General features: G+C 49.3%; 1 protein-coding gene across 2 annotated transcripts in view; it reads left to right on the top strand.

Annotated features, from left to right (window-relative positions):
- The window catches only part of OTULIN (OTU deubiquitinase with linear linkage specificity), a 33,271-nt gene continuing 21,493 nt past the window's right edge, over positions 360 to 12,137 (top strand). Inside the window, exons 1-2 of one of the 2 annotated variants that reach the window (XM_018065667.1) lie at positions 360 to 685; positions 9,235 to 9,311. In XM_018065667.1, the coding sequence (XP_017921156.1) occupies positions 534 to 685; positions 9,235 to 9,311 (229 nt within the window). In that variant the 5' untranslated portion in view covers positions 360 to 533. The remainder of the gene's footprint in view (positions 686 to 9,234; positions 9,312 to 12,137) is intronic. The other variant, XM_018065666.1, reaches the window with a different exon arrangement.

The raw sequence follows: 12,137 nt of genomic DNA, 5'->3' as shown, positions 1-12,137 counted from the left end.
TGCTGCGTCATGGGATCGCAGAGAGTCGGACACGACTGAGCGACTGAACTGAACTGAACGCTTTCTCCTCACGGAGGATGCATCCCGCCACTGGTCCAGGGCTTTTTCGCCCTCACTCCGCGAGACGCGACACCGAGGCGCAGTCAGCGACTTGAAAAACTCTCTCAGGGCTGTTCCGGGGCGGGGCGCCAGCGCGCAGGGGCGGAGCACGCGCAGTAGCGTCTCGCGTGGGCGGGCCTCTAGTCTCCCGCCGCTCCACCCCCGCGCGGGCGCATGCGCAGGCTGGGCGTCGCAGGACTCCCGGCCGGCGCCGGCCGCCCCCCCCCCCCCCACCGCCGCCTTCTTCTCGGGTGAGAGGTCAGGGGGCGGGCGGCGGTGACGCGCGCGGAAGCGTCCTGGGCACGGTCGCTAGCTGGCGGGCAAGCGGCGCGGCTGAGGAAACGGCCGCGGCCCGGGCGCCCCGACGGGAGGGGCTCCGGATCACTGGGAGGCGGCCGAAGCCCTGCGGCGCCGCCGCCGCCAGCTGTGGCCCCATGAGTCGGGGGACGATGCCTCAGCCCGGAGCGTGGCCAGGAGCTAGCTGTGCCGAGAAGCCGGCATGGGAGGCGGGGGCCGCGGCGCCGGAGGGCGGGAAGTCTGCGGCCGGCGGGCCACCGCGGGTTGCGGTGCGGTGCCCGTCCCAGCAGTGAGTGCGAGGCGCGGTGCGCGGGACCAGGGGCGGGGAGGGGGCTCCGGGCTTGGCCCCCTGAGGGGACGGTGCGGGGAGTATTGGGGGGATGGGGTGGGCCGGGGAGTAGCCGGCGGAGGGCCCTTCGCATCTAAGTATGATCGTCGGAAATAGAGGAATTCGTAAGACCCTTGTATCCAGTGTCCCAATTACAAAAGTTTTTTCCGGAAGGCGCATCTCAAAAGTTCTGGTTATCCAGTGTCCCCACCCCCACCCCCTTTTTTTTGTATCTCCATAGCTCTAAAGCTAAAGAAAGCTCCAGAAACCTGGGAAACAAACTCCAGCAGCATATACTCTTATAAACCTCACTCCCATCAGATCTTTCCTCCGATCTGTGGGCGGAAGGAAAATAAGGTTGTCCCTTGTCCCCCACCACAACACCGCACCACGCGACGTGTTGTTCTTGGAAGGCAAGTCTCTGCTTGATGAGCGTCCCACCTGTTAGACAGACTTTGGACGGAGTTTGACCTAGTTGTTTTGGCCGCCAGCTGCTTATCTAGTTGTCCCCAACCACCCCCCCCCCCCTTTATTTTTAAATACGGAAGGCAGTGCTGGTTAAAGTGTCTGTCGCTCAGTCGTGTCCGACTCTTTGCGACCCCATGGACTGTAGCCCACCTGGCTTCTCTGTCCATGGGGATTCTCCAGGCAAGAATACTGGGGTGGGTTGCCAGTCCTTTCTCCAAGAGATCTTCCTAACCCAGGGGTTGAACCCAGATCTCCTGCACTGCAGATAGATTCTTTACCGTCTGAGCCATCAGGGAAGCCTGATCAATTCTTTATTGAAGGTGGTGTAAATCGCAAGAGTCTGGGGGCAGGGGTGGAAGCAGAATATAAACTTGAAGGCTGAAACTTTTCTGCATTTGCAAATGCTGCTGCTGCTGCTGCTGCTAAGTCGCTTCAGTGTGTCTGACTCTGTGACCTCATAGACGGCAGCCCACCAGGCTCCCCCGTCCCTGGGATTCTCCAGGAAAGAACACCGGAGTGGGTTGCCATTTCCTTCTCCATGCAAATGGTAGTCACATACAAATGCCTTTGGGATTCCACTCAGAAAACCAGTTTGACAGATTAGCGGGAAAGTGCCCTGCGCTTCCCACTCTCCCCCCACCCCCATTTCCTAAAAAAGGGGTTCTGGGTGGGAACTGTTATTACAGATAATATATTATAATCATCTGGCTTGCATGGTCCTTTATTATGGACTGTGATATTCTTATTGAGCACCCAGACCCCTTGGGAGAGTGTTCAGTTCAAGCTGCACTTAATGGTCACTGGGAAAGATTGAGAGCAGGAGGTTTCAAACTCCTGACTCCAGGAGCCAGCCAAATGTAGACCATGGGTTCCTGGAGAGCTGAGTCTGATGGAGGTAGAATCCACTAAGTTCCAACCTGTGTGTGTTAGTCACTCAGTCATGTCTGACTTTGTGATGCCAAGGACTACAGCCCGCCAGGCTCTGCTGTCCATGGGATTCTACAGGCAAGAATACTGGAGTGGGTTGCCATTTCTTTCTCTAGGGAATCTTCCCGACCCAGGGATCGAATCTGGGTCTCCTGCATTGCAGTCAGATTCTTTACCATCTGAGCCACCAGGGAAGCCCAGCCAATAGTTGCTGGATTTTCTGTAAAGAATCCAAAGATTCTGACTTTTGTTTGAAATGTTCTTTTTTAAAAAATTTTACTTTATTTAAAAGATTTGTTTACTTATTTATTGGTTTTGTTTTGGCTGGACGGAACAGCATGGCATGTGGGATCTTAGTTCCCTGACCAGGGATGGAACCTGTGTTCTCTGCAGTGGCTGCTTAGAATCTTAACCACTGGACTGACAGGGAAGTCCCCTATTTTATTTTTTCAAAACTTCATCTACGTGCTTTATTTTTATTTTCTATTTTTATTTATTTACTTATTTATTTTTGGCCATGCCACAGCACTGGTGGGATCTTAGTTCCCTAACCGGGGATTGAATCCTGGGCCCTGGCCCACCTAGTCCTAACCGCTGGACTGCCAGGGAATTCCCTTGATTTTTAAATAGTAGCCTTTTATTTTTAAATTGAAACCACTGTGCAGGCCCATGTGTGAGCAGCTGTGACCTGTGGTTGCAGTTTTGCTCTGTACCTCTGAGCCCTACTTTAGACTCAGCAACTGATAAAGTGGGCGTGGTCTTTTGCTTCTGCCCCTTCGAGGCTCATGCTGGTTCCTACCTGCTGCTGCCAGGCTAACTGCTGTTCCCTCACTTATGCCCAGGTGGTCTGAGCTGTGCCCCCACCTACTGGCCCTGGCCCTCAAATGCTGCTTCTCAGCCTCAACCATTTCATGGCCTCCCCTGGGAGATGCAGAAACTTTGAACCAGGGTCCCCAAAATACACAGAGTTATTTGGCAAGTTTTTCTGCTGGATGTGGTTCCCAGAGTCTGAGCGCCTGAGGAAGTGGGTCATGGTGCAAAAGGAGCACTCTTTGCTGATGCACAGATTCTGTGGCGCAGGTATCTCTTCTGTCTGCTGTCAGCAGAGCTATAGGCGTGGAGCTGAAAGGCATCTGAAAACCCCAGTCCAGGTTTGTCACTTGGTGCGTCAGGAAGCTGAGCTGCGGATCTGATCTGTATAGCTTGGCCAGGGAGGTGCAGGGAGTAGGTTCCAGGGCTACGTCCCCTGATGCCTGAGTGCCGGGGACTGCCCCCCCCCCCCCCCCCCCCCGTCGCCGCCCACCCCCCCCCCCACCCCCAGGTCTTTTTGGCTTCATCAGCAAAACTGGGCAGAGAGGCATGACTTATAATGACTGCAAACTTCACTTTTTTTTTTTTCTGGAATAGATGTTCCAGTTTGCCTTTTAAGTAGTAGCTTAATTTCTTTTTCTTGCTATTTTTGTTGTCTTTGATGACCTCATTCTCTTTTAACTGGTAAGAGAACAAAGGGAAGCAAGGGAAAGGAGGTGAAAAGAATTTCAGATGGCAGCTTCTGAACATTACATCCCACGTTTTGGGCTTTCCTGTTTGTTGTATGGGCAGTGGGGCTGCTTATTCTGTGTTGTGATACTTTCTTAAGGGCCAGAGAAACTGTTGCGTCACATTGTCCATTGTATCGTTTGCAGTGTCGCGTGTGCCGTTCTTCCACGTTGATGCGTGCAGCCTAATAGTTGAGTGCAGATGTAGGGACATAGTGGAATGCCTGAACTAGGTCCTAAAATGGTTTTTTAACCTTGTGTTTTTCTGTGACTGAAGCCAAGTCCCTTCTTCCCACCCAGAGAGTTAAGTTTGATCTGCACAGAAATTGAGTATTGCACCTGCCAATACGAAACACCATAAGATACAGATGTTTGGGGACATCCCGCAGAGTCATTTTAATTCATTCAGTGGGTAGAAATTATGAATACAAACCCAACTTTGGCAGCCTTTATACATTCAGAATATGACTCTGAGGGGATTAGCGATGAGTCGACAGAGGGATGGCTCATTTCCTAGGCTTTCCATAGGATACAGATTCCTTGTGACTGGGCTCACTGTGATTTCCCCCCAGAGAAATCGTGGGGGAGACAAACACACAGATCTTGTGGATAAGCTGCATTCTGAATTGCCTTCCTTCAAAACTTCCTTCATTTGAGAACTGTGGTTGGCTGGCATCCCTTGGACAAGCCCCAAGGATGGCTCACACGACGACGCAGGGTCCTTTTTGAGGAAGGGTTAGGTCAGACCCGATTTAGTTGGCTTCTTTGGAAACTTCCTCACTCCTCCTGTGAGCAGGTCTCCTATCCTCCATCCCCTGCTCACCTGACCCATAAAATCGAAACTTAGGGTGGGTCCACTTCTTCCTTTCAGCTAAGCTAAGACTCCAGCCCCCGAGGACCAGGGTGGCCCTGGATGTGGTTTGTGGCCAGGCTAGACATGCTTTGGGAATTGAGAAGCGAGCCTACTCCATGGTCTTCTCTGTCTGCCTGAGGAGGGGACAGGGTTTAAATCTGGGGTCCACAGGCTCGCGGTGTGGAGAGGGCAGCATGATGTGTCTGTGTACCCTTCTGAAATCGAAAGCAAAATTGTATGCATATTTATGTCTTTCTGGACTGAGGTTCAGAGGAAAGCTGTGGATTCTCAGAAGGGCTGTAACTAACAACTTGTGAAGCCCTTGCTCTTGGGTGTTGCTAAGTGTACTGTCGAGCGAATGTTTTTTCCCACCCACCTCACACCTTAGTGGCTCCAGGGGTGCTGTCTTTGATGGGGTAACAGCTACTCCCTTCTGGTCCTTTCTCCACCTGGGAGTAGAACCTGCTTCAGAGCTGGGGTGCCCCTGAGAAACCTTAGGTTGCAGGGGTCCAGGTTGTCCCCAGACCCCTCTGGGAGTCACTGAGCCAGTCATGGAAAGTCCACTTGGAGAACGGAGGCGGAATTTTGGCCTGGGCGCCGGTACTTTCCTACATTTGATGTGCGGCTCACTCATTTTAGGCAACCGCTGAGAGGTGGAGGAAGGCTGAGTAGAGTGATCTTTGCTTTTCCTGTGCCTGTGTGGGACGGTGCCCGGTGTCACAGGTGGTTGCCACTGTCTCACCGACACTGCCCGGGCTGTTAGTCTTCTAGGACAGGCCAAAGTAAGCATGAGCTGCAAGTCCAGAGAGCTGAACAGTCATATTCAGTTTAGCTTTTTTTAGATAGCTAAGGGGAACTTGGTGCAAATGTCCACAACAGTGAGTGATTGAGATGCTGTCTTGTTAGCTTTGCATATATGCTAGAGTTTACTTTTTTCGTATTATGTGTTTACTTGTATCAGAAATCGAAAAATTGGCTTCACAGAAATATCTTCTGCTTCGCTGAGCTCTGTGTTTTTAGCTTATATTATAGCTTTTGTTTGGGGAATAGTATAATTTTGTCTAAATGTAGTCAGCATTTTAAAATTAAGTTTCATTTATTATTATCCAGGTCTTTGAACAGAGCAAGAGGAAGGTTATAAGTTAACAGACAGTGTCATGTAACCTGCTCAATGAAGTATATTGCCTTAACATTAAGAGTAAAGTATTTCATTTCTAAGAGAAAATGGGAGCTTGAAAATACACACTTTAAAATAACATTATGGTGCTAAACTAATAATTTTCTAAGGAGGAATTATTAACATTTTGGTTTTAAAATTTTAACTGAGTACGGCTCACATGCCATGGTCCCCAAGAAATCAGGTCACATTTAAGACTTTTACTTCACTACTTTTCTAGTGATCTGTATGTTTTCTGGAAGGAAATTTTTTGCTGTAGTGATCATTTTGAGCCTATGGATTTCAATGGACTCTTTGTGCCAAATGAGCACCTCTCATCCCAACCCCAGCTTGACACACACACAAGATTGCCACATTTCTGAAACTGGTCAGCACGGGGGATCTGATCTTATCAAATAGCCCCTTTCCTTTCATTGTTTCCCTGTCTTCCTTTCCCAAACAAAAATTTAAACCTCCAGCTATTTCAGATTCCTGATTTTAAATATAATTTCTTTTTGCTGTTAAAAATATCATTTCCTTTTTGATATTTAAAAAAAGTTAAAGGTTTATTGAGTGAAGTATCTTCTTAAATAAAATTATTTTAATTTTTCTTGTTTTCCCACATCTCTCTCTCTAGTTGGTGGTCCTCGTGTTGGAGGAATATTTCATTTTGGCTGTTAAATGTCTCGTTTTCTGACCGTACTGATTGAACTTTATTGTTTGAACTTATAGCTTCTCTCCAAGTAAATACAGTGGCCTTTAAAAGCCGTATTACAGTTTCCCTGGTGGCCTTGGCAAGTTAGCAGATATCTTTGGTGGCCATGGAGGCGTTTGTGAACATCTGAATGAAATAGTGTGGCTAAAGTGATTTGGTTACACTCTGGGCCTCCCATTCATCAATTTGTGCCGTGCTTCTTCTGTATGTCTTGAATCACCGCATTTCTGTTTCCAGTAGCTTCCCTTTCTGTTCTGTCTTCCCGTTGCACTTCATTCTCCTGTAGGCTTCTCTTCGTTTCTCTGCTGTTGGTCTTTGTGGGAGTTTGTATTTGCGGCTGTTCAGAGAGATGCTCGTTTAGAGAACCTCCTCTGGGCCCTGGTGTTGCCACGCACTTTGGTTATCCTGTAGATAAGAAAGGCAGGAGACAAGAGTGGAGGCAGAGACGCCTGCCTGTAGCCACAGAATTCGCATGAAGTGAGAATAGCTTCATAGTCCGTTAGAACCAAGAACTGGAAGAGGAACTGCATAGATCACTTAGATCTGTCTGGGCATCTTGTTTTGAAGATGAGAAAACTGAGGCCAAGATTAGGGAAGTGGCTTCCACAAAGACATGCTCCTGATAATGGTATTACGAAAACGATTCACTTAAATGCCGGTTTTATACGATCAGAATTTCTCCTATTTGATAAAGCTAGGAAGGAGGGCGAAAGATAACATTAAACTATTGAAAGAAGAACTAACACGTTTAGTCACTTTTTATTCTAAGTGTTTGATGTATAGTCCCTGCGAATCTGGTTTCTGTTTGCTTTTAACCCTGGCCCGGGCTGCATGGGTGACATCACACCTTTTACTTGAAATCTCACTGGGGTTAGAGCACACAGAGAGTACCTGTTCCCTAGTATGTCCCCCTCAGTCCCACAACAGCAAAAGACAGGCGCACACACACCGTCACTTTTGAGAAGAGAGAAGAAAAGGAGAACGGGTAAGAAATGATCATTGGGTGAATCATCCATCCCTCCTCTTCCCAGATGGATAGGTACGAGAATTAATGAGACTAGCTAACTTTTTTGACTGTCGAGTGCCTGCGTGTCTTATTTTCAGAGCAGTCTCTTGTGAGTACTCTCAATGTTATTTTTACAGGTGGAAACATTTAGGTGCTGAGAAGTGTGGTCCCTTGAGTTCCACGGGTGATGCACGTGGTTGACAAGGGCTGGAGTGAGGAGTGGTCACACCCTGGCGGTCTCACTGCAGCCTGTGGCATGCTCCAGCGAGGCCGCCCGCACAGCCTGTGCCATGTTGGGGTGGACAGTGAGCCATGCATGCAGGGGCGCCAGCAGAGCCAGTCACAGGAGTACAAGCACACCTGGGCCCATCAAGTGTTTGGACTGAAGTGTGTGTGTGTGTGTGTGTGTGTGTGTGTGTGTGTGTGTGTGTGTATATTTTGGACTTCCCCGCTTATTTGGACTGAAGTGTGTGTGTGTGTGTATTTTGGACTTCCCCGCTTATTTGGACTGAAGTGTGAGAGTGTGTGTGTGTGTGTGTGTGTGTGTGTGTGTGTGGCTAGCATGGTGGGGCGCGTCCAGATTTAGACTTCCCCGCTTATTTGGGAGCCATTGAAGGGTTTCAGGGGTGGAGGGTGTGTTGGTCCCCACCTCAGTCTGTTTCTCTCAGCAGCACCCCCTTCCTCTTTCCTCTGGCTTCTGAGCCGTGCATGAGGCACTGGGGAGCTCCCGGAGTCGGGCACGCGGGGGCCATCCCCTTAGTTCCTGAGTAACTCCTCTTTCCTCTGTGGCCTGGTGCCTGGAGCCTCCTGTCCTGCGTGAGGAGCAGGGGTGTGCTGTTGTGGGGAGTACCGGGAACTGGGGGTCTGTTGCTTGCAGCTCTGGAGTTCTCCCATGCTCCCCGCAAAGTACTCAGTGTGCCTGTAGTTCCTGGTCTTTCTGGGCCTTGCAGGGTGTCCTGGTCTCGCCTTCCAGCAGACATCGATCCACGGGCCTCCAGGCTTCTCCCATCCTCTGTGCCTTACCTCCCCGTCTTCCACTTTTGGGCGATTTGCGCTTTCACCTGTCTTGTGTTCCAGCAAAAACAGAATGGCATCTCTGCTGCCCATCACCGTGGTGCATCTTGAGGGGAACAGGAGTGGTCTTAGAATCTGAAAGTTCTGTTTGCCCTCCTTGTCTAGCAGCCAGTGGGGTTTTCTCCTTTCCAGGACTTAGTAGGTTCTTGTTGGCTCACTGAAGGAGCCGGGAAACTCTTTGGGGAGCTGCTGTGTAAGACCCAATGAAAGTGTGGGGGTTGGTGGGCATATGCCCAGCACAAGGTCGGGGGGCTGCTTTCCTGTGGGCATCGGAGCAGGAGCGCCTCAGGGAGCTGGTGTGGCCCAGGGGATCTTGTGGATCTCCTGTCCTCCTTCTTCGAGGAGTTCTTGGAAAACTTGCCTGTGATGTCCCAAAGTCGGCAGTTGGCCTGCCCTCCTCAGTGCTTTTATTGGCACCATCTCCATGCTTGAAACCTGAAGAGTCATGAACAGCTTCGCTGATGAGCATAGATGAGTGTGCTAAGATGCTTACATGTGTGGTTGAGGCATTAAAGACATCACAGTTGAAATGGCCCCAGAGCCGCGTAGCCAGTGGAGAGCTGTAAAATGTCTCACTTCAAAAAGTCTGAGTGAGTAATGCTAGAAACACAAGTCTAAGACGAAAGACCCATATTTTATCAGACTGTCATCATGTAATGTAAAAACGTTAAACTTTGCGTGTCTTATAAATTCGTAGAGCAGCTGCATGTTGTGATAAGAAGGACATGTCAGTGCCACAAATTTTTGAAATGTCTGATTTGGTGTGATTTCAGCGAGGAGGACATGTATCGTGCGGCGGATGAAATAGAAAAGGAGAAAGAATTACTTATACATGAAAGAGGGTCATCAGGTATGTTTGGAATTGTTTTCTTTATAAAGAGTTCTTACTGTTTATAGTAGAAAATGCAGTTAAATCAGTATATCCATTTTCATAAAATATTGAGATACACTTTCCTAGGAAGATGGACTTCCTAGGAAGCATTCTTAGGCATTTGGTCTTACCTCTGCTGGGTTATTCATTTTGCTGGGTAAAAATATTTTGGATTTGTTTGGGGACTACTGTTTCCTGAGGCTTTAAAATTTCAGTGCAAGTACTTTGCTTGCGTTCCTTACATTCATAGCATTTTTGCACCCGTGAGAATTTGTCTAACCTCTTGACACCACTCTCTCTTAAGTTCTTGACTTCCTTATTTTCAGAGGGAGAGTTGGGGTTTGAAGTGCGTTTTTCGTTTTCAAGTGGAAGGATTTACTGAGAAGCTGGCCCTCTGGGTCTTTGTGTGCAGAAGGCCGTGTGAATTTGATTTGACTTATAAGAAACAACGGTGGTGGACTTGATAGCTGTTAATTCTCCCGTCATGTTGTGACTTCCTGTCCACACTTGTGCTCAGCCGCATGCGCTCTGTTCATCCGTCAGCATCCATCGACCCCTGGCTGCTAGGGTGAGCCTGCTTCGACCATGGCCGGCGGGGCCGGGTGTGGGGAAGTACCTCCTTCCTCCCCAACTCGCCCCGGGCAGGAGGCCAGGGAGGGGGCTCCATTAGGGGATACCCCACAGACCATTCAGGCTGAGGGAAGGAGGAGAAGGGGCTGACAGAATGAGACTGTTGGATGGCATCACTGAATCAGTAACGTGAGTTTGAGCAAACTTTAAGAATTGGTCGCAAAGAGTCAGACACGACTGAGCCACTGAACGATTCACAAGCAGCGTTTTCCTGCGCGCCACTTGTGTAATGTTCTGGTTTAAGAACCAGCTCTCATTTACCGTGCGAGTGACAAAGTGTTAAGATGTGTCATTAGGAGCAGAAGATACCGGGTGGGGTCTCCGGAGACAGTTCTCGAGCCTTCCTCACAGGGAGTGGGCGGAACTCCTCCCTGTGGTAACCGGGGAAGATGATGTGCTCTGTTGTGGTCCAGCCCCGCGGCTTCCCAGCCCCCACAGCCTTCAGAGGCGTCTCAGGGCCCCAATGGCAGTTGCACACGGTTCAGCTCAGTGGCAGGACTCAGCAGTCCCGTCCTGAGGAGAAGACGCTTCCTCAGCCCTCGTCTGTTCCTGCCCTTGTCTGTTCTGCAGGGGCCTCTGGCCTCCTCGCTTGCTCTGCAGGCTCTGTTGGGGTTCCCTTCTGTCCCCAGGGGAGCCCCACACAGGTGCTCTTGCTTTTCAGGGGGTCTTGTCGCTTCAGCTCTGGTCTGAGGCAACATGGGTCCCCTCACACCCTGCATCTCAGTCCTTCTGGCTTCGTTGCCCTTCCTGATGTAATATCCTGTGGATGGGCCTCTGGTGAGCAGCTCCGTTTTGTGCGAAAATGTCTTGATTTCACTGTTTCTTGAATAACCCCAGGTGAATAATATGTTTTCTCTAATTTTTCTTGAAGATTTCATTCCACTCTGTTGTCGTTTCTCTCGTAGTTGAGAATACTGCAGTCAGTCGGGCTCTTGGCAGTCTGTCTTTCCCTATCTTCTCTCTGTCTTTGGTGTCCTACAGTTTCTCCTCAGGGTCTCTTAAGTATGGATTTTTTTTTTAGTACTTTGTTAGGGATCGTTTTTACCTTTTAAAATCTGCAGATGCTTCGTTTTCATCAGTTCAGAATTCTCAGCCATTATCTCTCTAAATACTGCCTTTTTCCTATTCTGTTTACCGCTTTCAGAGCTCCAAACCAGGTGTTTGCTAGCTCCCATTCAGTTATCCAGGGCCCTGAGTCACACACCCTTTCACGTATTTTCTGACTTTTAGCCTCTGTTGCATTCTGGTTAGTTCCTTTAGAAAGGTATTCTTTTTCTCTTTTGGAAAAGATCTGTTTTCCTTCCCAATTTGCTTGGTCTTTTTTGACAGTGTATTGCTCTTTGCTCAAGTTTTTGTTTCTTCTTTTATTCCTTTCGGCATTTTACACCTTCCCTTCTGGACCTGGTAACTCCATTAGCTGAGAATCCTGTTTTTGCTTACTTCTTGTTTCTTCAGAGTTTGGTTCTACATTCAGCTATTGTGTGTCTGTGGAGAGATTGTGCAGCCTGTCTTGAGTGTGAGGGAGTTTGGCCTTGTTTCTGCCATGCACTCGGGAGTCACCTGCCTTGGGCCACGTCAGGTGAATTTCTGGGTTTGTGTTCCCAGGGTCTTGCAGTTGGTGTGAAGTCACACCCTGTCCCTGTGTGAGAGCTGGCCTGTGGTTATGAGATCTTAGGTCCTTTCTCCCCAAGTGAGAGCCCAGGTCAAGGCAGAAAGTTTTCTCATGCTCTCTGTTAGTCACCTAGTCCGTGCGTGCAAAGTTGCCTGAGTCGTGTCCTATTCTTTGCGACCCCATAGACTAGCCCACCAGACTCCTCTGTCCATGGGATTCTCCAGGCAAGGAACAGGTTGCCATTTCCTTCTCCAGGGGATCTTCCCGACCCAGGGATTGAACCCATGTCTCTCAACATCTCCTGCATTGGCAGTCGGGTTCTTTACCACTTGCGCCACCTGGGAAGCTGACCCCACCTAGTCCAGGGGTCAGCAAACACTAGCTGCCTGGCCGAAGCTGAGATGCCACCTGGTTTTGTAAATAAAGTTTTATTGGAACTCCTTAGTTTACACATCGCACGTGGTGATTTTCGTGCATAGTAAGTTGAGTAGTTGTGACAGAAACCTTATAGCCTTAAAGCCTACGTTATTTACACTCTGACCCATTAGAGAAAAAGTTTTCAA

The sequence above is a fragment of the Capra hircus genome, chromosome 20 (assembly GCF_001704415.2).
Source record: "Capra hircus breed San Clemente chromosome 20, ASM170441v1, whole genome shotgun sequence".
NCBI classification, from domain to species: Eukaryota; Metazoa; Chordata; class Mammalia; order Artiodactyla; family Bovidae; genus Capra; species Capra hircus.
The sequence above is the reverse complement of the archived record's forward strand: the minus strand, read 5'-3'. Positions and strand labels throughout refer to the sequence as shown.